This window comes from Dermochelys coriacea, chromosome 17 (assembly GCF_009764565.3).
Source record: "Dermochelys coriacea isolate rDerCor1 chromosome 17, rDerCor1.pri.v4, whole genome shotgun sequence".
NCBI lineage: Eukaryota > Metazoa > Chordata > Testudines > Dermochelyidae > Dermochelys > Dermochelys coriacea.
Window position 1 is genome coordinate 5,792,199 of NC_050084.1, and position 25,654 is coordinate 5,817,852.

Sequence of the window (25,654 nt, forward strand, 5' to 3'; positions counted from 1 at the left end):
AAATGCTACCTGTTGGCATACCCCTCCTATTTTAAAGTAGAGGGCTTTCATCATTTTACCAGTCAGTCCAAAGATCACCTACCACCTTTGAGCTTGCCGAAGATGCATTATCTTGTGTGCCTGAAATTTTATGCGTTTAAAATGCCACACGTACTTCAGACACAACTTTTCACGCAATAAGCTGACATGGCAACTCTATTCCAAGCATGTCAGTTTTGATGTGTTGTCACTTTTAAGAACCCGTGTGGAAAAATATCTCACTTTATATAGGGTATGAACTAGTCATCACATCACCTAGACTTCTGGTTACTAGTGATTTGGGCTTGATTTAAGCTAACATCATTCATGTATCCTTTTGCTAGTCCGTGAGCCATCCACTCCCTAAACCGTTACTAGCTATTTAAAATGGAAAAAGTGAACAATATTAGTAGTATATGAATTTTGTAACTGTTTTGTACTATAGTCTGTATTTTGGTGGATCTTTCATCATATAGGCTAATAACTTTCATGGGTTGGGAGCCTGAGGCACTACATACAATACTGGCCAAAGTGGATAGGGAAGACCTAGTATGGCTAGAGCATGAACAGGTGCAAGACCGATGTGTCACAAAGTCTGATTAATCTAATAGCTATCTGCATATATGATCATTGTTAGCATACTTACTGCTATTCAAATAGTAATATCAAGATATTTTTACAGACCTTCTCAAAAAATGGATGGACTGATAGGACGTATCCTTCCTCAGCACTAGCACTGACTTTGCCCTCTTCTCTCAAATATACTTTTTTTTGTGTGCATATCTCTGAATGAGTAACCAGACTACATGATCTGCTGCAGCACAACCTTGTTTGTTTTTGCCAGTGTGTGTACCTAGCATTCTCTCTCTCTCTCTCTCTCTCTCTCTCTACTTACAGTTAAGGTTAGGACAGAAATGTCTCTTATTTGCCTGTAAAGCACGATGCTGTATAAATAGCTGAATCAAACAGCTGGAATAGTTAGTTGTCTTTATACATAGTACAATGCAAAACCAAGTAAACTTAAATATATTGAGCAAGATCGTGGGCCTATCTATGCAGGTGGACCTCAGTTGTGCAGAGGAAATGAGTATTTAAGGGGGGAAAAAAGCCATCAACACAAACCGCTTAACTTCCACACGGCGGCAGGCAGGCTATGATTTGCTTGTGTAACACTTAAGCCTTGCAGACCGGTGTCCCACAAGATGTCACTGCAACCTACTCTGGCAAATGACTGACTGCGAGGCCATGGCCAGGAGGCCTGTGCAAGTGACAGCAATTACAAAGCAACTCCGGCTCTGCAAGGCTGTGAGGCCAGGAGGCTGGGGCTGGATGAACGTCAGCCCCTGCACTCCGTGAGGGCCCAGCTCTGCCTGGCGCTGTACAATTCTTGTGGGGGCCTAGCCCCAGGCTGTGCCACCTCGCCGTGACCTGCCAGAGGGGGGTGAAGGCAGGTCCTGGTGTTAAGCCCGCTGTACCCCAGCAGGGCCCAGGGCTGTGAAGGCTCCTTGGCCAAGTGGGGGCAGGGCCAGTGTGTGGATGTGGCCCTGATGCTAGCACAGCGTGGCCCTTATGGTCTCAGCCTCAGGGGAGGAGCCCCTCCCCCGCCGGAAAAGGAGGCTGGGCGGGGCAGGGATCAGAGCCCCAGCCCCTGCGCTTGGTTACCTAGGCAACTAAAGGAACCGGCTGGGCGCCTGTATGGCCCTTCGTGATTGGCTCCAGCCGTGGGGGGGGGAGGCGGGAGCTCGTTGGCCGACGAGGCTGCTGATTGGCTGCGGCGGAGCGCCTTCCGGTCGGCTGTGATTGGTGTGGGGAAGTTGTCGGGGGGCGGGAGGGCTCGAAGGAAACTGACGCGCGGAGGGGGTTGCCCCCGGCTCTCTGAGGTAACCGGCCGGGGCAGCGGGGTGGGCAGCTCCCGCCAGATCCTGGACACGGGCCGGGAGGCGTGGCCAGCTGCCGGCGGGGGGTGGGGCTGCATTCCAAATGGAGGCGGGGCGGGCGTTCGCTGTGGGAGAGCGATTTCCTTTCACGGCGGGGGGAGCTGCCCCCGGCCCGGGGAGAGCTCGCGGCGATGGGCCGCTTGGGCGGGTTGGGGGGGAGTAAGTGGCGCCCCAGCAATGGCTCCCCCGGGGGGAGACCCCCGGGTGCATCTCGCCGTGTGTCGGAGGGTCTCCCTCCACCCCCATTTGCAAACAGACGGGTTCCTCCTCCCGCCGCCCGAGCTGCACCAGGGCTCGGTTCCTGCGTCGCGGACACACAACTTTTCACGGGCGCGTCAATATCGGTGCAAAACTTCGGAGTGTTTGTAAATAGCAAAAACAAAAAAATCAACCGAGACTGGGGCTAAATAGCCTGGGGGCCAGCGTCCTGCTCGGTTCCTGCCCCTTCTGCCTCCCTCTCCCTGCAGTCTTCCGCTGGGGCTTGGTCTTAGAGCTAAAGCGCTTCTGAGAGGCACCTTGTTTTCTGGCATAAAGCAAGTTTGGCAAACTTTGGGCACAATACACACAATTGTTTTTGCTTCAGAGGGACCCAGCGCCTTTCTGAGTATATTTGAGGGAAATTTTTCTAAACCTGGGACAGGGTAGGGTAGGTTGTAATTTGAGGGCAACAGTCCCTTTTTTTGGTAGGTAGATTCCTTCCTCCGAGATGGTTTAGGACGGTGTCAGAGTAGCAGCCGTGTTAGTCTGTATCCGCAAAAAGAAAAGGAGGACTTGTGGCACCTTAGAGACTAACCAGTTTATTTGAGCATAAGCTTTCGTGAGCTACAGCTCACTTCATCGGATGAAGCTCACGAAAGCTTATGCTCAAATAAATTGGTTAGTCTCTAAGGTGCCACAAGTCCTCCTTTTCTTTTTATGACGGTGCTGCGTCATATCAATCGTTATGATGGCCTTTTGATGGTGACCTTTCAGTTAGGGAATTCATCAGTGAAAGGGATGTTGCTAAATTTGGGACCAAATTTAAACTTTGTAAAAAGAAGTTTTTTGTATAACCTATGACCTGTGGGAATTTGTTTCCTCAACCTTAAAAAATATAGTAAGAGTTATTTTTAAACAAGCTACCCTATATTTTCCCTCACTGTTTGAAATCCAAACATTGCAGCTTTTGAACATGAAACTGACTATATACCATTTTCAACTCTTTTCATTGTCCAAAATGAGAGATGTGCAAAAAGTTATCACTGTAAATAGTGACAAGTAAATAATATTTTCTTTTTTAATAATTACATTATTAATAACAGATAAGAAATGTTTATTTAAAACATTTGATTTTTAAATGTATAGTGTCCTTTTTAATGTTTATAAATTACTATAAAGATGGAAAATCTTATTTGGAAACCATTCTTCTCAGCCATATCACCACAGGATGCACTGTCTTGAGGTTCTAGCTAACTAGTAAAACTCAGGAACTGATTGCTTGTGATTATTAAAGATCCCAAAGTGCTATTCACAGGAGTTGGGGTGCTAATCCAATATCCTGGCCAAAGTCCAGTTTGAGTGATTATATTCTAAAAGGTAATACATATTGTATGTTAGTAATTATTATTACATCACTTAAATTACTGAAAAGTCATCAGATGGTAATAACTTGCTGTCGTTACTAAGATGGGCTAAATTTGAACTGGTGAACTATAGGTGTAAAGCACTATATTCCCACTATAGCCAATATCCTGAACCACCTAGTCCCCAAATCACATTAGCAGTTTATACACAGTTTTATCTGATGCCTTATATTGTTTGCAGATTTCTGATAGCTGCTGAGGTAGAATTGATTTGTCAACATTTTTCATTTTTATTGCAGACATAAATTTGAAATAAATAAGGGAAAAGAACCCTGACAATGTCTTTGGTAGTGTCAGAATATACCATTGGTGGGGTGAAGATTGTCTTTCCTTGCAAGGCTTACCCTTCACAACTTGCTATGATGAATGCAGTAAGTAGACTTGTCATTAAAATCTATTGGTTTAATAGTTTATATAGTGTTATAATTTTGAACCTGTAGTAAATTAAAAGTTTAAAAGGGAATTTTAGATATGAATTCAGAACCTCCAATATCTCCTGTGTTTCCATTACAGTACAAGCAACAACATCCTGTATTTGCATATATGTGAGGGAGAGTTCAGTTATATTTTTTGAGTATTAGGGTGAATACATACTCCTAAACTTTTATACTAAATATCTTGTTAAATAGGTGTGCACATGCCTATTTAACTAGAGATTATGTATTAAAATAATTATTTGATATTGCAAATGCAGAAGGGGAAGGCTTCAGCAAAATGCCTGCTATCTTTTGATCAAAAGATACAGTACCAACCCAGTAAGTTTTCATTTTATTGATGGAGTAGTTGTTTAATCTTCCACATATTACATTTAAAATTTAAATTATGACAAGGAAGTATTTAATGGCCTGCTATCATTCTTTGCTCCTATGACAGTAAGGATAAGCAGATTCTGACTTGGGCCTGATCTACACTAAAAGGTTAGGATGACCCAGCTACATCGTTCAGAGGTGTGAAAAATCTATATCCCTGAGTGATGTAGTTAAGATGACCTAACCTCGCTGTAGATAGAACTAGGTTGACAGAAGAATTCTTCATTTACGTAGCTACCGCCTCTCAGGGAGGTGGATTACTTACGCTAATGGGAGAATCCCTCCCATTGGCAGAGGTTGTGTCTACAGTGAAGCACTACAGCGGTGTAGCTGCAGCGTTTCAAGTGTAAACAAGCCCTTGATCAGGTGTTGCTGCTAATTGGGGAGGTAGTCGACAATCCCATCTGAGTCACTACTGAACCTATGTTCCAGAATAGTGAGAGGTGTTGCAAATGTCTGTAGTTGAGAGAAAACCAAGTCCTAATGACCACTTGTGGTCTTGTGAGATTTTTTTTTTTTTTTTCAAAAGTATGAACTTTTGAGGACCTTGTCATATTCCATTTAGGAAATTACTTTCAGCTTGCCTTTAAAAAAAATAATAGCTGTGGTTTCATCTGGAGATGTTCTTCATTTTTTTTCTTAGTTACTGTCTTGTTGCTGACACAGAAGATTTACTGCACTTTGCTGATGAGTGTGATAAATATATATTTACACTCCTTCCCCTCCCAAAGAGACAACGTGAACATTTACTTGTTAATTCTTCTGAGCTGTTAACTTTTTATTTTTTCTTTACAGATTGTTAAGGGGTTAAATTCCAGGCAACATTGTTTGTTGGAGAGCCCCACAGGAAGTGGTAAAAGTTTGGCGTTACTTTGTTCTGTATTATCATGGCAGCAGTCGCTGCATGGTAAGTTATCTCACAGTGCCCATATGCCCAGTTTCAATTAGCAAGGATTGTCTGCATTAATAAATAAATTAGGTCTGTGGACAACCTCAGAAATCTAGTTTCAGTAATGGACCCAAATCCCCTTGTCAGTCTTTATGCCAATGGTTGGTGCCAGCTTTATGGACAATCAAGATAGTAGACCTAATCAGCGTTATTTTCATATTAAAATGGATATGGCTTTGAAAGTTATATTAAGGTGGCAATATAAGTATCAGGATATTTAAAGAAAATGTTATTGGTTATCTGAAATTATATGACATTGTGAACTGGAAAATGTGTGTTTTCCAGCTCTGTAAATTATTGTAATTGTTTTTAACTATTATTCTTTATTGAGTTTTCATAGTATGCTTAGTCTATACAATACGTAGGGGAAGATGGAGTCCCTAACCAAAAGGCTTATAATCTAAGTAAAATACACAATACAGACTATACCCATAATTTACTAATGGACAAGCCCAAATTAGTACATAGTAATATTAATAAGTCTCCCTCTGTTTACTGTTTGAAAGACTTTGTGCTGCCTTCATTGGGGAAAACTGAGTTTACATGTGTTTTCTTTATGTAGTGGAGATAATGTTCTTATTTCTGGCTAAGACTCAAAACCTGCTAAATTAGGGAATTTTTCAGTTTTTCTTATACTAGCATACAGCCTTGTATACTATGGGTCAGTATGGCTGGTATACCCATTCAGAGGAACTGTGATGGATCTTGTCTATATATGTGCATCTTTTTCCTTCCTGTATAATGCTTACTCTACTGATTGTGGTTAGTATTAACTCAAAGGGCCTATTGTAATTTTTTTGTAGCTGAATGGGTAGGTACAGCTGAATTCTGTAAATGACTTCCATATATCTGTTTTTTAAAGTTGTGCAACTGTTGTGGGCCCAGTGACTACAAGCTATAGCTCCGACAAAATCTACTGTTATCTGATTATTCCTACGGTATGGAGAGAGCCTATTTCTGCAATATGGCTCTGTTGTTATGCTTTTATAACAGAAGATGAATGACCTTCTCCTGTCCTGTTTTTAGAGAAGTCACTGGATGAGTTCTCATGTGAAAAGGAGTGCAAAAAACCAGAGACTTCATTGCCATGTCACTGTAGATGCCATTTGCAGGTTGTGACTAATGACACTACTGCAGTCGTGAACCAAGGTGCTTCTTGTTCTTTCACTAATAGTAAAGCAGCAACTTCCATAAAAAGTGAAACACCATCAACAGACAAAGGTAACTTTCTATTTTTGGGGGGAGGGGGTGGACATCTCATATGGATATTCAAGTTGTGGGTTCTCATGTCTCCTATGATTGCTAATGCCACTCGAGTCAATAACTTACCAAGAGTGCTTCATCATGCTTTCACCCTCCACCTTTTTTCTGGGTCATTAATGGCTCCTGGCTTTAAAGTTCCCCCTTTCTTCCAAGTTTCCAAATCAAAAATATGTCATAGGATAGCCCTACAGGTGAGTGTGTTTATGGTCTCTTATGCTCAGTAGTGGTTGCAAGTGTTCTCCTGCATTGCTTCTTACTAGTTTGAAGTTCAGGAGCCTATAGTCAGCTCCCCATCAGGTCACTAGCACTGCACTATAGTCCAGTCTACCAAAAGAAACCTTGACTCAGAAACGAGCACCTTACACTTTTTACTACCTGTTAAATATTAACTTCTGGAATTTGGAATGCAGGGGAAGTAGATAATAGGTAGTTTGTGATTTGGGAACACCCTCATTTGAATCCTCCTCCTCTTTTCCCTATGTGATTCACAGAACCACTAGTTCTGGAAATTTCAGTCGAGGAGTACTATTGTGCTTTTGCAATGAAGTATTTTACCCATGGCTCTTGCTATTGAGTATTACGTGATGTCGCCAGTTTTTCTCAGCAGCGAGTACCAGGGTCATTGTATAAATAGATGCTATATTTTTTTTTTCTTTTGGTCCTGGCCTTTGGTGTAAAAGTCAGCTTTAAATTGTACTTCTCCCTGAAAGTGTGTTGCCCATTGTTGTAAAAGGATACATTTAAGATCGTTTTAAGTGAAAGAGTGGCCAGGAGGGGGGAATTTTTCTTATTATTTTTCTCATTTTATTTTCTTTATGCATTTGACAGCACTCTTACATGGTCAGTTGGCAGCATTTTTCCCTGTTACTACTGTGGGACTTTCAGTTAGCAACAGGGAGTAGAAGAGCATTGAGAAAATATGAAGATGTTGTTTGTAAAACCATAAAAAATTGGCAGGAGACTAGAATAGGTGTAGTACCTGAAAATACTTTTTCCTTAAAAAAAATAAATAAAAAAATTAACTAGATTTCAAGTTGGTGGTATCCCTTTAAATAATAATTATAAACAAACCTGACTGACACAGATGAGAGATTTATTGGAATAAGGTTGCCATCCCTGGTTTCTCATATAATTTCTGTGCCAAATATAATATGGACTAATAAACTCTTAGATAAAATCTCAGGAAAAACTTCCAAAGTGTAAGAACAGTAGGACAATTGAACAGACTGCCGAAGGAGATTGTGGAAGCTCCTTCGTTGAGGTTTTCAAAAGGAGGCTGGATAGCCATCTGTCTTGGATGGTTTAGACACAACAAATCCTGCATCTTGGCAGAGGGTTAGATTAGATGACCCGTGCAGTCCCTTCTAACACTGCTTCTGTGATTCTATCTACATTTGGTAGTTTGTGAGACTACATTGTAGTCTCACAAACATTGATTTACATTGTAAATCAGGTTGTATAGGGAATACTGGGAAACGAATTTGGAGGAAACAGACTTGTACATAAATTAAATAAAGGATCAGTGTAATTTTTCTGTAATTCGATATTTCCTTGATTGAAGGTTTTTTTTCTACTGCAGTCTAATCTTTCTTCATGCCCAATTCTGCAATGAAGCCACATTCCTCTGTTACTGATGGCAATCTGTTGCCGTTTCAATGATTTTGCTGTTGCAGTTCAGCATTATTTTAGTCATAGGTGCCAATGCCACGAAAAAAAATAGTGAGTGCTCAGCACCCACCAGCCATCCGCTGATCAGCTGTTTGGTGGCAGGCAGGCAAGAAGCGCTGTGGGGAGGATGCGGAGTAGGGGTAGAAAGGGGCGGGCGGGACCTTGGAGGAAACGGTGGAGCGCGGGTGGAGCACCAGTCTGGAAAGAAGAAAGTCGGTGCCTCTGTTTTTAGTAGAAGGATGTGAGCTATGAACAGGATATAATCATTGCTGTTTGAAAGTAAAAAATTCTTGTGGTTAGCCACAATAGCAGGGACAATGACGAAAGATCAATGGAAAGCTAAGAGAGAGTTTACATATAAGAAACTTTAAAGTTTCATCTGCTGTGACAGACCCTTTAAAAATATTGTAAGGATTAAATAGCTGGTTCTGTGAAGTGCTGTGTGCCCCCAGTTCCCATTCAGTTCAGCACCTTGCCAGTTTAGAACCCTTACTGTTCATTCTTCTAACAAGATTCACTACCAAATTAAACAAAAACCCTTTGTTTTATCATCATAGCTCTATATTTAATATCATTTGTTGAGAGAACATAACTCACAGTTGACTAATTCCTGACATTGATAGATAAATTTTATCTTTTTCTGGTTAAGGTTTATAGTTGGCACAAAAGATCAGTGCCCTGGTAGGTATGTTCCCTCAGCAAGAAAATAAACCAGACCAATTCTTTTAAAATGTGAGGTTAATATGATTGTCATTTTAAAATGATGTGGGTTATTTTAATCTACAGAACCGCCCCCCCATAAAGTTATATAATTATAAAATTATATAATTTTTAAAAAGTCAATTTATATTACTTGTTTAATAATTTACATCTTCAAAGCATTTTGCCAACAATTTAATTTAAAATATATTTATTCTTTACCAATATAGCCAAAATCAATTTTAGAAGGGAAACTAATAGCTCGTGCAGTGCTTGTTATGTTTCTTCTGTTAGGAGGCCTCCCTTAGCCCAACCATTTTTTCCATGTCACATAGTAGTAAAATACGAAATTAATGATTCTTCCTATATAAATTTGACTGCATTGTAATAAGGGAAGATGGGGTCTAGAAATGTCTACCAGTATTATAGTCCACCTTGAGTCTAAACTATTTTTTCTGAATAAGTGGAGTGAAAATGAGTGGAAATGTTATTTACATTTATTTAATATACTTTTAGTAATGAATACTCCTGTTACAGAACATAATGCAAAAGTCACACTGTCTTCAAAATTATCTGCAAAGAAATGGGCATCTTTACATGCAGATGAAAATGACGACTTTCAAGTAGACAGGAAAAGGATACGTTTATTAGAAACTGAGCAGCAGGTGAGTAAAGTTTATTGGCAATAAAATAATCCAGGCATAGCTGAACAAGGTTGTTAAATATCAATATTTCAGTGCTAGAAATAGAGATTACTTGGTCATGTCACAGCCATAAATTAGATTTACTTTTTTTCTTCATTTTTACTATTACTTGTTACAAAGGAATCCATTGTTGTATTTGATTTTCACAATAACTTGTCATGCAGATAAATTACTTGGTGCACGCTAGTACATGGAGAATTTAAACACTCCGTCTCTCTGAAACCTACTCACCAACATTTGCTCTTAAACGTTAAGTCAAAGAAAAGAATGCTTAGGCATGAAAATTCCCTTTCACGTATGTGCTAAAAATCTAATATATATTATAATGCCTCTTGATATCCTGTCAAATTCTTATCACTAGCTTTTTACATGGGATGAAATTTCTCTAAAGTTTTTGTTACATTGTCAATATTGGTATTACAAGTGCCTTAATTTTTTTTTTTTATATTACTGAGGTGCACTCTAGTCATCATTGTATTGTGTTTTAATATTGTATCAGAGAACTGCTTTTAACTTTTTTGAAGAATAATAACCTCCGGCTGGATTTTTTCCTTGCCATTCATATTATGGATGTTTCTGTTGTGTGTCTGTACAGTAATTATACTAGTTTTATCAAAACATATAACAATGGGAAATAATACAAGAAGATATTCAGTAGATGAAACCTAATCACTGATATCTACGTGATTAATTACTGAAGAAAAACTAAGTAGCGGTGGAGGACTCTGTTTATTTCATATACTATTCATTTTTCTGCTGGAAATTTCAGCAATAGAACCAGCTGCTGCATTTATAAATTATACAATATCTTTTTTCCTGTTGGTTGCAAATTTTGTTGGCAATTTAGGATATTTGAAGGTCATCTTATCCCCCAGCATTCTCTTCTATAGTCATTTCTTCCTTTGCAGTGAATGTCTTTCTAGTCTGGCGTAATGTATCATAGAAACTTGTAATAATTTATATAATAATTTTTAGTAACTTTCATTTGTAACACCACCTCCTCTTCTTGGCCCCCATCCTGCATTGGAATCTGCTAGTATAGGTACCTATGCCCAGATACCTGTTTAAATCAGTAGGACTTAGGCCACAATCTTACAAAGAGATGTAGATCCTAATTCTGCAAGAAATGTGTCCAGCTTCTATGAATAACAAGTACATTAACATAAACATACATTTTCGTCTTTGAAACTAGATGTAAATTTTGCTTACCAAAGTAGTTGTGTGACTGAGGAGTCTGTGGTGGTGGTAGTGGTATAGTTTTATTTCATTAACTGTTTTGTCCACGGAAGACTCAATAAAATATCACTCCAAAATGATATAAATTGTTCATATTCATTTATTGCTTGTATTTAACAAAACAAAATGATTTTTTTAAAAAAGGTGTTATTAAGCTGTATATTTGTCTTGGTAACCAAGATGTACAAATGTTATAGTGACTTTTCTTAAATTATTAATTTTTGGTTAGCTTACGTTGGATGTGGTTAAACTGATGAGTATTAACAATGCACTGAGTTTCTGAAACAGGCACAGAATGAAGAAAAAATTAAAATTATTACAGTAACGTTTGACCACTAGTTTAGCTCTGATTTAATGCCACACCTTTGCCTGTTGTCCATTTGAGTGTTGCATGTTTTCCTAACAGGTAAGAAAACGTCATTGTTTTGCAAAAGGAGTGCAGTTTGTTGATGCTTTGGAAGTTTATCAGCAGCGAAGAAATGGGGAACTGACTGTTCACGCAGAAAAAATTGCTGCTTTCTCTCCAAAAACAGTAAGTAGCATGGGTTTTGTAGGATATTTATTAGTTCAAGAAACAAAGACAAATTTTGTTGCTATAAAGAAATTGTGCACGAAAGGCCAGTTTAGAAGATGATTTTCAGAAAGCATCCTGCTGTATCAGGATCTGGTATCGTGAAGTTATTTTGCTGACTCATCCTATGATACAGTCTAGAAAGGACTGGAGGGAAAGTCTTCTGGTAAAAGTCTACAATTCTGGAATGCCCTTTCCCTTTCACTTTTAGTCTGAGTACTTCTGTGGAATCCTTTTGGGCAAAACTGAAGACTTTTTTGTCTCACTTTTTGTTTGTGTGCTGGAGGTAGGATGTTTCTGTCTTGTCTTGCTTTTATCTGAAAAAGTAGCCCACTTAAAAACATAAGAAATTGCCATATTGGATCAGACCAATCGTCCATCTTGCCCAGTATCCTGTCTTCCAGCAGTAACTGGTGCCAGATGCTTCAGAAGGAGTGAACAGAACAGCTCAATTTATTGAGCGATCCATCCCCTGTCATCTAGTCCCAGCTTCTAGCAATCAAAGGTTTAAGGACATCCAGAAAATGGGGTTGCACCCCTGACCACCTTAGCTAATAGCCATTGATGGACCTATGTTCCATTAACTTATCTAATTCTTTTTTGAACCCTGTTATACTTTTGGCCGTAACAATATCCCCTGGCAGTGGGTTCCACAGGTTGACTGCATTGTGTGAAGAAGTACTTCTTTATGTTTGTTTTTAAACCTGCTGCCTGTTAATTTGATTGGATGCCCCATGGTTCATGTGTTGAGTAAAGGTGTAAATAACACTTCCTTATGCACTTTCTCCACACCATTCATGACTTTATAGACTCCTATCATATACCCCCTCAGTCATCTCTTTTCCAAGATGAACAGTCCCAGTCTCTCTAATCTCTCCTCATATGGAAGTTGTTCCATACTCCTAATCATTTTTGTTGCTCTTTTCCAATTCTCTCTCATGGCCTTATGAAATTTTCTGTCTTATCATCTATCCCTTTCTTAATGGTTCCTAACATTGTTAGCTTTTTTGATTGTTGCTGCACATTGAACAGATGTTTTCAAAGAAATATCAATGATGTCTTCAAGATTTCTTTTCTTTAAGTGGCAACAGCAATACATCACATAATTTTGTTTGTATAGTTGGGATTATGTTTTCCAAAGTCCATTGCTTTGCATTTATCAACACTGACTTTCATCTTCCATTTTGTTACCCAGTCACCCAGTTTTGTGAGATCCCTTTGTAACTATTCACGGTCTGCTTTGGACTTAACTATCCTGACTATTACTTAAAACTGAGTAATTTTGTATCATCTGCAAACTTTGCCAACGTGCTGGTTACCCCTTTTTACAGATCATTTACGAATATGTTGAACAGCACTGGTCCCAGCACAGATCCTTGGGGCACTATGAAAATTGGCTGTTTATTCCTACCCTTTGTTTCCTATCTCTGAACCAATTACTGATCCATGAGAGAACCTTCACTCTTATTCCTTCACTTCTTGCTTTGTTTAAGAGCCTTTGTTGAGGGACCTTGTCAAAAGCTTTCTGAAAGTTCAGTTACACCATATCACACTTGTCCGTGTTTATTGACAGCCTGAAAGAATTCTGATGGATTGGTGTGGCATGATTTCCCTTTACAGAGTTGTGTAGACTCTTCCCCCAACAAATCATGTTCATCTGTTTGTCTGATAATTGATGTGTGTCTGATAAAACCTGTTTTGTAAAGGGGCACAGGCACCTAAAAAGTTTAATATGGATTACTATTTTCTAACATTGTTACAAATTGTAACTTTTCGTAGCAGAACTAGCAAGAAAATGCAAGTTTCTTAAAGGAAGCAGACTCAGAAATATGCAGTGGTATTTGCAGAATTCCCCACTGAAAATTTGTTGCAGTTTTTGGTGTTTGAGTTTTTTTCACCTTTATTCGGAGGGAGGTGGTGGAGGGCGGGGAAGTAACAACAACGTTGTTCAAGCTAAACCAAAATAAAAGGAATATGAGACATATTCCTAAAGTCAGTCCTACAGGGCTGATCCAGGAAAGTTGGATCACGTCAATGATATATGAGGCTACTTAACGGCCTTTTTAAAACCTCCCAAGGATACTCTCTCCTTCTCATTAGTTTTGTGGACTTTTAAGTAATTCCCAAGTAATATGCATCTCCAGGTAATCCAGCACTAGATTGAAATATAGTCATTTGCATTGCATAGTGTATTAAAATCTGATAGAAGAATCAGTCTGTCTTTGGAAACACCCCTGAGCTGATGACCAGCTCCAGTTTTCGCTGTCTGATACACACTCTGATCCTTTGTATACGTCTTTCTGAACACTGACTTAAAATTTTTTTTTCATTTTAACTGTACACTTTTGGGTCCAGTTTGCACCTGCCTTTTTGAACTACAAAACAACCCAAAAGTTGTAATACTAATTTAAAATGCTGGTAGTTAATTTTCTTTTTTTTACAAAAGAGAACCAGTACTCTTGTTCATTTTAATGGGCAGTAATATTTTATTATTTTGGAAAGCTTCAGAGGTTTTCAAGTGGCATTTTTAAATGCCTTATGCCACTGAAATTCAGTTGGCATTGTGAAATCTGAAGGCCAGCAGAGTGTGCTGTTGGTTTTCAAATAAAAATCTTTTCTTGCTTTATTGACCTTCACATTTGAAGGAGACACTGTTGTGGATTTGCATAAAAAAGTGAAAGATGGGTTAGGGTTAAGGTTCTAGAATTTTTATAAGTAGTGACAAAAACTAAGAATTTGTAGTGTTTGAGAAGCATTTTGCAATTTGTTTTTAAGGTAATTTACTACTTATTTTAAAATAATTTTAAAAAAACCACACTGAATAAGAGAATTATCTATTATCTTTCACATCAGAAGGAAATCTATATTATTTTTAGGTTAACGTTTGAGCAGTGCATTATAATATGCCATCTATAGGCCTCGTCTTGCAAATGCTTACAGAAATAATGCTTACTACCTGAATAACCTTGTTGACATATGAAAGGCTACTCAAGCTGCAATAATGAAGCCCAGAAACTTTGGGCTCATGTTTGTGGCTATGCTTTCCAGATTTGGTAACAATTTGCGTAGTCTTACTCTTGGGAGTTGATGAGGTCTGATACATTATGCTTATAGACAGGTTTCAGAGTAGCAGGCATGTTAGTCTGTATTCGCAAAAAGAAAAGGAGGATTTGTGGCACCTTAGAGACTAACAAATTTATTTGAGCTTAAGCTTTCGTGAGCTACAGCTCGCTTCATCAGATGCATCCGATGAAATGAGCTGTAGCTCACAAAAGCTTATGCTCAAATTTGTTAGTTTCTAAGGTGCCCCAAGTACTCCTTTTCATTATGCCTGTAGTCTTTTGTGGTGGTGCAAAAGCTAGTATTGGATTACAAATTTGGCACCTCCTAAAGTTAGGAAAAGTAAGATCATCTAAAACAAGACAGAGGATGTGTTTGGGATTAACAGTGAAGGGGGAAAATTCATTGGTGCAAAGCTTGAAGACCTATTTGGACACATCTTATGTAATATAAAAAGAAACCATAAAGACTTCAGTAAATGTATTTTGGCATGGTAAATGTGAAAAACTTTCTCTCATTGTACTTTTCTGGGAATGTCATTGGCACTGGGAGCAAATACTGTCATTTTTATGTTCTATTCTTGAAAGAACAAAGATGCACCCTATGAAGTTGGTCTCATTAAGTCTTTTGAAATTCTTAAGTTTGCAAGACACAGGGGTCTCAGATTTTAAAGTCTCTGTTTAACTTCCGTCTAAGTAATTGTTGGTTTTAAAATAATTTATAATCTAGTTCACAATTGCCACCTTGAATAAAGAGTTTGATTAATTTAGTTCAGGATTATGGAAGGCAAGAAAAAAAATGGTGAACTAGTTAGTGAGTGGGTGCACAATAGCATCATTATTAACTAATTATTAAAATGCCAAGCTTTAAAAAATAAAATTAATATGGAAAATGAGGCATCCATGTCAGGTGATGGGGTTTTTAAAGGACACAAAAGCATGAAATTCTCTCTACTGGAAGGATTCCAAAAATTTGAGAATTATGTAATTGTGTTGTAGCACATCATATTTCTGGATAAATGTATCAACTTTTCCTCCATATTTCTTATGGTTCTTCTAGAAATCAAAAGCAAAAAAAATTCTGAAGGTGCTTAGAAGTCTGTATTTGGGCTCAAAGTTTGAGACTATATGTATATTTTGAAATCTAGGGTGTAGCTCTGTACTACTTCAGAAATGGAGTCCTTTATGGATGTTTAAAACAGATGATATTTGAGTTTGTCACTGTATCTGACTAGACTTCCAGTATAGTTTTATTTTTCAATTTAACAGATATCTAATTTCCTTGTTGCTTTTGTGGGAAGGGCTGTAGTTGTGGAAATTTGCAGGGTCGAGGGTATGTGGAGCAATTTCTCTTCCTCGTTTATATGTTTGTGCTAAAAATAATTAATGGTATAAGTAGTAGCTATCAGCTGTGAATGAGAAGTTGCAATCTATTTTTAGAGAGATATTTGCTTTGATGTTAACAATAGTGATAGATAATATAATGAATAGGAAGAGGGTGGTCTCTTCAAAAATATTGACATAAAAATAATAGAATGTTTTACGATGGCAAGAAAAGGAAGTGTAAACTATTCCTTGATAAACAGTATTATTTATTTAGAGAATAAATAATATTATACGGTGCCTTACAATAGGTAGAATGTACCACACAAAGGATGATATCTCTGCTCCAAAGAGCTAAAAATATAAAGGCATATGCAAGTAAAGTACATAGCGAACAAATTGACAAATGGTCATTATAGCATCTTTTGAAATAGCTACAGATGTTGGTAAAGAAACATCTGCTTCAAATATTATAATAAAAGCACATGGAAATTGAGAACATTTCTTCCATAACTATTGGTGTATACAGATCACAATTGCTTGGGAAGATGCTGATGATTGTTCCACCAAGTAGCAACACACATACACTTACCCTTTTATTTCCTTACATTCAGGCAATAAGGAATACCATTCAAACCCCCAAGGCACTGTAAGGCAAAAAACACAGTTAAGAACCTCTTATCATGCAAGAGTGAGATTATCAAGCAATAAACCCCTTTTGCCCTTATGATCTTTCAAGTTTTACATGTGGATTAATTAATGTGAAGTCTCCAGAAATTTAATTAATTCTTTTTTTGAACAACCAGTTAAGATGCTCCTGAATCACAGATGTTTTGCAATACAGAATTCTGTGAAAACAGCATAGTGTAATTGATTGAGTGGTTAATGAAATGGTAAAAATGTTTCAAAACAGGCTAGGAAAGGGGTGTGTGTGTGTTTGTTTTTTGTTTGAAAGATGACTTGCCTAATGAGAATCTAAATCTCAAATCTGGTTGGCCAACAAGACCATGTTGCTTATTTTCACTACATAAAATATATTTTTAATTAACCTGCATTTGGCAGGCTGCTAATCACACACAATTCAGAATCCTGGGTATTTTAGTAGACTAGCATATCTTGCTTGTGGCTGAAAAATAGTTATTTATATATATTCTTGTTACACAGTCTTCCAGGTAACTGACTGAGCAGAGTCAGAAGAATTTAGAAATGTAGTAGACTAAACAGACAGAATTGTTAGATCACCCTCTCTCCTCCCTACCACTTGGCATTTACAAGGAAATTAACATGGGAGGCCAGATTTCCTTTCAGCCTCAGCTCAGGCATAGTGGTCAGTCAACATACCTAGGATTTTTAAGTACAGGTAACCAATATGTTTGGTGAATAGTAAGTAAGGGTATGTCTACACTGCAGTTAAACACCCATGGCTGGCCCGGGTCAGCTAACTCAGGCTCGCTGAGCTAATGGGCTGTTTAATTGCAGTGTAGAGGTTCAGGTCCGGACCTGCAGCTTGAGCCCAAATGTCTACAGCCCTTTAGCCTGAGCCCCATGAACCTGAGTTAGCAGCCACAGGCCAGCTGTGGGTTTTTATTTGCAGTGTAAACGTACTCTAAATGTCACTTGGCTGTATCAGGCTTTTCATTATATTAGGCTACTAGACAACAATTTTCTGGCATTGTTTCATAAACAAAAAATACCATGGTAACTTTTAAAGCTCTTTGAGTCTAATATGTTTCCTTTCTTTTCTCATTCTGAAAATAGCAGGGTGGGGAGATGAGGCAGTCCTCTCTCTGAGCATTGAGGATCCCTATTTATTTCCCCTCTGTTTTATACTCATTGACTGCAGGGCTGGCCTTAAGCACAAACAACCGTCGTTGGAGTTCCATGCAAAATCTCAGCGATGTGCAGCCCAATTTCCTCCACCTCTTACGCTTTCTGGTAACAAGGCCAGATGGGAAATTAACTCACTGCTCAGTTCCTTCTCCCATCAGAGAAACTAGAGGGGGAATTCACTGTCCTATGTTTCTCTGTGTCTATCCCGTTATATAAATGAGAGCTTATTCTTGCTGCAAATTTTTAGGCGAGCACTACTTGATGATTAATAATGATACATATTAGTGTTTTTCTGTAGCTCTGGGATAGAAAGATGCTTCTTATGATGGTGGGTGAATTTTATTCCTGTTTTCAGATGAATAAACTGAGGTAAAGGGTAGAGTACATGATTTATCAAAGACTACAAGGACGCATGTGGCAATCAGCAATAGAACTCAGTCTTCCTTATTCCTAGTACCTTGCTTTAATAAATAGCTGTGCAGTTTCCCAGTGGCCCTATCTCGGGTCACTATTATTCTAGCTATAGCTGACTCTTAGAAGCCTCTCAATATCACAATCCAACAAAGTGACTATTGAGCAATGCAAGATACTCACCGTTCTTAGGAATTGAATGCATAGTCTCAGAAGGAGTTTTAGCATCTGCTAGCACAAGAATCTATCCTGCAGAAATTGGAAATTGATTCTCCTAAAGGGGAGTGCAGAGCACTATAAATTGGCCAGTTTACCTAAATAAATAATTTCCCTTTTTAATATTTGATTTTTCAGTGTTGAAATGGTAAGAGATTCCCAGAAGTTCAATAACATGGCTTTGATCACAGTCTTTGTTTGATAGCAATAGGCAGTTCTGGAATAGTAAGGCCTCGTCTACATTTAAAAGTTTTCTGCTTTAACTTTGCCAGCGTAGTTAAATAGACAAAATCCCCCCCGATGTGCACACAAATCAGTATAAAAGTGCTTATGCTGGTATAGTTTATTTCATTTTATCAAAGTGGAATAAGCTATATCAGCATAGAGCTTCTTATACTAGTAGGATCTGCATTGGGGCTATTACTGGATAACTGTTGGTAAAAAAAAAAAAACAAAAAAAAACAAAGCAGCACAAAAACTATTGATATAGTCATGCCTGTAAAACTTCTTAAATGTAGGCAAGCCCTCAGATTTTAATTTCACTTCTGGGTGAATCTAGTACAGTTTTAGACCCTGTTCCTGTAACTGTCACTGCATAGGTGCATGGGTCTCCCAGGACGGAACTAGTTGCAGGAGCAAGACTTAAGTTTAATGTAAGAATTTCAGTCATATTTTAATTTTTGGTGATGGGAGGGAGTTCTCACCTTATTAATAAAGAAATTTAATACAAATCTATTACAGTGGTGCGGGGTGCCTCTCATCAGCTAGCCATAAGGGTTTTTAGTGATTGGAATCATAGAATATCAGGGTTGGAAGGGACCTCAGGAAGTCATCTAGTCCAGCCCCCTGCTCAAAGCAGGACCAATCCCCATTTTTTGCCCCAGCTCCCTAAATGGCCCCCTCAAGGATTGAACTCACAAGCCTGGGTTTAATAGGCCAACGCTCAAACCACTGAGCTATCCCTCTGTGTCAAAACTGAAGGTAATTTTTAGCATTGGGTAAGTGCTAATTCTGGACTGAAAATTTATTTATTTATTTGTGATGGTGTTAATGCAAGAATACATACCATATACTTATTCACCACTCACTTTCTTAAACAAATTTTCAACTGTCATTTTTGGTGGGACATCCACAAAACAACATATGTATGTGCTGCCTTTGATAGATATGGAGGAGCAGTTAACTAATAAACATTCTTCCATATGCATTGCTGATGTAAAATGATATTAGTGTAAAATAAAGTTAATAAAAAGAGCTATGTTAATTTCAACACCTTTTTGTCAATGCTTAAAAATAAGGAGTTTATTCATGCAAGTAGTTTTCCTTAATGTTGACTATGTGTGTGCTTAACTGGAGGATAAACACCTAATGTTTCCAAATGACAAAGAAGTTTTCTTACGTTTTTAATAGCTTAGTAAAAACTGTGGAAAGTTTTTAAAATTATTTATTTTTATATATGTTTTAAAATTTGGATAGTGTCTTTTTAGAATAAGTGTTTCTCACAGTAATTTTTCTTAACCAGTGGGATAATGAAACTTTCTACGTTTAATCTGTGTTTTATCCTATTTGATAATTCCTGCATGCAAGGAAATTTTTTAATTTAATGAGCTGAATTTTCTTGCCAAATAATCCCTTTTTGTGGCCTAACAGAGAGGGAATAGATTGTCTGTTGCTTAGAATTTTTTAAGTAGGTACTTGTGTTTCCATTCCAAGAGTTGTTTGAAAGCAAGATATGCTTTCTTCTGGTCTTGTTTGTTGATGCAGTGTTTTGTTAAGACAGGAGAATGTTACAAGTCTGACGAGGCTTAACTGCTGTTATAATAGTTTCATTTTATAGCTGATAGTTGTGGTATAAGTTTCAAATTTTTCAAATTTAGATGTCTAATTCTAAGCACCTAATTAAAAGTAGCTTTTCAGAGGTGCTGAACACAAGAGTTCTCACTGACGCCTACTGGAGCTGTGGGAGCTCTAAGAAACGTGCCATTTTAAAAAAAAAAAAGTGCCTGAAAATAGATTTTTAGTGCCTATAAGATAGTCTTAAAAATGTTGGACTTAGTGTACATCTCAGAATAATTTTTGTTATATTATCTCAGTTGTTGCATTCATTTTAAGACTTGATCTAGTTTGTAACATAGTCCTACTCCTGCAGACCTTACTCATGTGCTTAATTTTACTCACATGAGCTGTCCCAGTGTGCCTAATGAGGCTACTTGCCTGCGTGTTTGCAGGATTGGGGCTTTATAATGTACAGTGTAGTATGGTTATAGGTAGAATCAATATAATCTACACATTTTACTGAGAACTCTCTTCCTTTTACATTTGCTCTCTGTTGTTTTGGTATTGTACAAACAAAACTCTATCTAATAAGAGCAGATGTCCTAAATTCAACTCCTTTCTTTTTTCCTTTTAATAATTACCATAATATTGCAACATCATACTCCCATCTCCAAAAAGCCCCTCAGCATGGTACTGAAAACTCTGGCCCATTGATTTACTTGGGGTCACCAGTTTTAAAACCTATTCTAATAAAGCATGCTTAAGCCTTCATTCTAATACTTTTTATATAGGCATTGAAAACAATTTGGCCTTTTCAATACAAGTGGCCAAATTGTTTTCAATTACATTTGAGGAAGAAGTGTGTGACAGCTTATTTAAGGCATGGCACAGACTGTGGTGTAGTGCAAAATTTGTTAGTCTCTAAGGTGCCACAAGTACTCCTTTTCTTTTTGCGAATACAGACTAACACGGCTGCTACTCTGAAACTTATGCACTGTGTAATTGCTTTGAAATTCATACCTGGTTAAGGTGCTGCCTTCCCCATTGTTTTGAAAAAGAGAGATTTTTGTATATTGAGAGAAGTATCGGTGCCTATCTGCCATTGCTTGTTGCTGTGGTAATTTTATAAATATCCCAATGATGAAGATCTTGATTTTTTTTTTTAAACAGATTGTGATATTTATATAGCAGGAGCATCCAGTAGTGGTCCCAGCCAGGATCATAGCCCCACTATTGTAGGCACAGTTGAACACACATGAAGGGAGTCTCTGTCCTGAAGAGTTCAGTCTAAGGCAAATGACATACAAAGGGTATAGAGATATGGCAATCAAACATACCATTTATATACATATTTCCTTTAATTTTTTTTTATAAATATTCATCTATCCCCATCTGTCCCTAAATTTAACTAAAATTAATTAGCTAATTTCATATAAGCTTTATATTTAGAGGTGGTTCTTGAGAAGGGATTTGAAGAAGGAGTGGGTGTAATGGTCTTACAGATCACTCTAGGGAGCATGGGGATCTTTGTAAGAGAAGTTGATAAACATGTGGGTGACACTGGCATTGTTGGCAAAAATGTGGGAGGCCAGGCTGGGGAGTTGCAAAAAGAGACAACTGCAGAGAAGTAGGGTGGAGCAGAGTAGTGAAAGGTGTTGTTTTGATAGTTAAATAATCTCTAAGGGCAGGTCTACGCTACAGGGTTAAGTTGACCTAAGTTACGCAACTCCAGCTACGTGAATAACATAGCTGGAGTTGATGTAGCTTAGGTTGACCTTTTGCCGTGTCTACATTGCATTGGGTCAATAGAAGCGTTTCTCCCGTCAACTTACCTTATGCTTCTCATTCCAGTGGAGTACCGGAGTCGACGGGAGAGTGATCGGCAGTCGATTTAGCGCGTCTTCACTAAATGCGCTAAATCGACCCCCGGTGGCTAGATTGCTGCAGCGTCGATCCACTGTAAGTGTAGACAAACCCAAAGTATTAGGGTGTCTTCTGTCTTCTGTTCCTGATCCTGATTACCTTATGCCAATAAAAACCTCCAAGGCTGAGACTTAAAGGCCTACACTAAGGCCATGTCTAAACTAGTGATCGCACAGTTGTATCGATGCAGCTGCACCACTGGAAGATCGCTCATGTAGCCGCTCTATGCTAACAGCAGAGAGCTCTATGTCAACATAATAAAACCACCTCAACAAGAGGCAGTAGCTGTGTTGGCGGGAGAAGCTCTCCCCAGACATGGTGCTGTGCACGCTACCACTTGTGCTGGCAAAACTTATGACACTCATGGGTGTGTTTTTTCATGCCCCTGAGCGACATAAGTTTTGCCAACATAAGTGGTAGTATAGATATGGCCTAAATTTGTAGTGTTTCTGTTGGATTCTGTTGGAATTGTGGCTATGCAGCCATATAATATTTTGTATCTTTGTTTTAGGAATCTTTTCTCTGGGGCAGTACTCTATCACAGTGCTCTTTACTTTACTTTTTTCATGGAACGTTCTCAACATTTTTCTTTTGCAAGATGGAGTAAGGTAGGGAAAAGGGAAATTTCCTATTCCTTTAATTAATGGCACCTCACAAAATTCTGTATATAATTACATATCTAGTTTCCAAGCAACCTAACATCTCTTTAAACATAAATACATAAAAATTAAACAAACGATCGACAAAACCCCCAAAATCCATACAAATGAAAGCTGAAATTCCGGTAACTTTTTAATTGTGGTGGTGTTGCTCCTATGTCTGCATGATGATTTTAAACTAGAGGTAGTCTGACAGCAACAGGAAAGGCATAGCATGTTATGAATTAGAGTGCAGAGATAGGAGCAAAGGTGGGAGTTGAATTTACAGTCGTAACCAGGGTAAGTGAAATGTTCCAGGGCAGCCTAGCCTATGTTATACATAATAATGAACCCTCTTAAAATGGAAAAATGTGGTGTTAGCTGCAGAGTGCTTGTCTGCAGTTTTGTAACATTCCTTTTAGACTTCTGTAATTTATTACAATTTTTGGTAATCTTCTCTTTCTCCCTGACTGTGGCTGACGCTATAGCTACACTAAAGCGCTTACAGTGGACCAGCTGCACCCAGGCAAGCTCTCTAGTGTAGCTGTAGAGAGAGCTCTCCTATCGACTTAGCTACCATTGCTCATTAGGAGTAGATTAAATACATCTCATGCTGACATACAAGTTGAACCTCTTTAGTCTGGCACCCTCAGAACCTCAACGGTGCTGAACCAGAGAATTTGCCGAACCATGGGAGGTCAATACAGTATTGTAGTGAGCGGGTCTCTTTTTTATTTAGCTGAGGCGAATAAACAGAACAACATACCAATGTGCCCTTTTCCAATTTCTCCAACAATTCCACCTTTTGCTGTATCAGTATTGACACATGCTTACGCTTAGCAGCATTACCAATACTTCCGTTGTTTGCTGGTCTCTTAGAAGACATATTTAGGGGTAAATTAGAGCTAAATAACAGTACAGAACACTGAGAGCCAGGACTGGCGGCTGTAAACAAACTTTGCCTGACGATGGGAAACTTGGCCCCACCAACGATAAGCAGACATTCGGCTAACAAATCATGCCGGACCATGGATGTTTTGGACCAAAGAGTGTCTGACTAGAGAGGTTCAACCTGTAGCATTGTCCCCACTGGGGCTTAGGTCGGTGTAATTTATGTTGCTCACGGGGGTGGCTTATTCACACCTCTGAGCGATACAAGTTATACCGACATAAGTGGGAGTGTAGACATAGCCTTAGTGATTAAATTGTGTGGTGGTCAGAGGTGCCCTGATTACAAGACTAGCCAAAACCCAAGTTATATAGAGGAGTCAGTGGGGTTTTACATATGTGACCCAGAAATATGGAGTACCATCTTTTTAATTTAACTGTAATGAAAACACTAACAATATTTCTTCATACAAAATCCTTTTAAATTTAGGAATTAATTCATGGAAAAACTCATGTTAAGAAACAACTGGAGTTAGTTATGGGCATAATGTAATGTAACAATGTGTGTAAGTGGGGAGGTGGAAGAATTAACCAAAAGGAGATGGCATAATGGAAAACATTCTGTAGAAAGACAGCTTGATTCAATAGATAAGACACAAACATGGGAATCAGGAAACTTGAGTTTTATTCTCAGCTTTTGCTGTATGCCTTTGGGAAAGTTGCTTTAAGGAAGACCTTTCCACTGTCCATAAGGGGGAAGATATTCTTAGTTCCAATAGTAATGCACAATTTTTCTGTTCTTCTTTTTTAATCTTTTTAACAGTTAGTGAGTTGTAATGCTAGTGAAGGTGCTGACTTCACTGGAGATGGTGTTTATCGACATAGTGACTGTAGCAAGGGTGCTGGCAGTTCCAGCTCAGCATCAGTGCACCTCTGCTTTAATGTGCAAGGCCACTTTTCGGCTGAAAATAGAGTTTTGCCCATACACTTCTCAGTAACTTTGTCACAGCTGTGGGTTTAAAAGGCTTGGCTAGCTAGTCACTTTCTTTTTCAGTACAAGAAAACAAAACATAACGTGATATATCAAATTGCTTAATGCTCACTGCTGTGGTGGGGGCCAACTGAAACATACTGTGAGGAGAAAAAGGCAGCTGTCAACTCTAAATGCAAGCCAGAAATGCTTTTGCTTTGGATAGCAAGACTTGATACACTCTTAATAATAACTACAGTTAAAAGTATATAAAAACATATGTATTAAGCAGCTTGTGACTTTTTTTTCCCTAAAAGAAAACAAAATTATAACTTATAGTTTTGCATTATGTGATGACACAAAGGATAAGAGGAGAGCAAAACACAGGAGGGAAAACTATCAGTACAGAATCTGAACTGCCCTCCTCTCAGTCTACAGCTGTCCAAACTAAAATGGGCCTGTACATTTTTATTAGAGCTGTTGATTAATCGCAGTTAACTCCAACGATTAACTAAACAACATTAACTGTTGTTTAAAAAATTAATCACGGCTAATCTCACTGTTAAATAATAGAATACCAATTGAAATTTATTAAAATTTTTTGGATGTTTTTCTACATTTTCAAATATATTGATTTCTATTACAACACAGAATACACAGTGTACAGTGCTCACTTTATATTACTATTTTTTATTACAAATATTTGCACTCTAAAATGATAAACAAAAGAAATAGTATTTTTCAATTCACTGCGTACAAGTACTGTAGTGCAATCTCTTTATCGTGAAAGTGTAACTTACAAATGTAGATTTTTTTTTGTTACAGAACTGCACTCAAAAACAAAACATGTAAAACTTCAGAGCCTACAAGTCCACTCAGTCCTACTTTTTGTTCAGCCAATTGCTAAGACAAAGAAGTTTGTTTACATTTACAGGAGATACTGCTGACTGCTTCTTATTACAATGTCACCTGAAAGTGAGAACAGGTGTTCGCATGGCACTTTTGTAGCCGGCGTTGCAAGGTATTTACGTGCCAGATATGCTAAACATTCATATGCCCCTTCATGATTTGGCCACCATTCCAGAGGACATGCTTCCATGCTGATGCTTAAAAAAATGTGTTAATTAAATTTGTGACTGAACTC

The 25,654-nt window shown here is 38.2% G+C and overlaps 1 protein-coding gene across 7 annotated transcripts in view; it reads left to right on the top strand.

Annotated features, from left to right (window-relative positions):
* The first annotated feature begins 1,431 nt into the window (after window positions 1-1,431).
* BRIP1 (BRCA1 interacting helicase 1) overlaps window positions 1,432-25,654 on the top strand; it is a 125,425-nt gene continuing 101,202 nt past the window's right edge. The window contains exons 1-7 of one of the 7 annotated variants that reach the window (XM_043499402.1): window positions 1,432-1,898; window positions 3,817-3,948; window positions 5,182-5,293; window positions 6,362-6,556; window positions 9,503-9,630; window positions 11,312-11,437; window positions 21,943-22,050. In XM_043499402.1, coding sequence (XP_043355337.1) covers window positions 3,856-3,948; window positions 5,182-5,293; window positions 6,362-6,556; window positions 9,503-9,630; window positions 11,312-11,437; window positions 21,943-22,050 — 762 coding nt within the window. In that variant the 5' untranslated portion in view covers window positions 1,432-1,898; window positions 3,817-3,855. Of the gene's footprint in view, window positions 1,899-2,872; window positions 3,213-3,295; window positions 3,531-3,816; window positions 3,949-5,181; window positions 5,294-6,361; window positions 6,557-9,481; window positions 9,631-11,311; window positions 11,438-21,942; window positions 22,051-25,654 lie in introns of those variants that run through there. The other 6 variants (XM_043499403.1, XM_043499409.1, XM_043499404.1 and 3 more) reach the window with 6 other exon arrangements.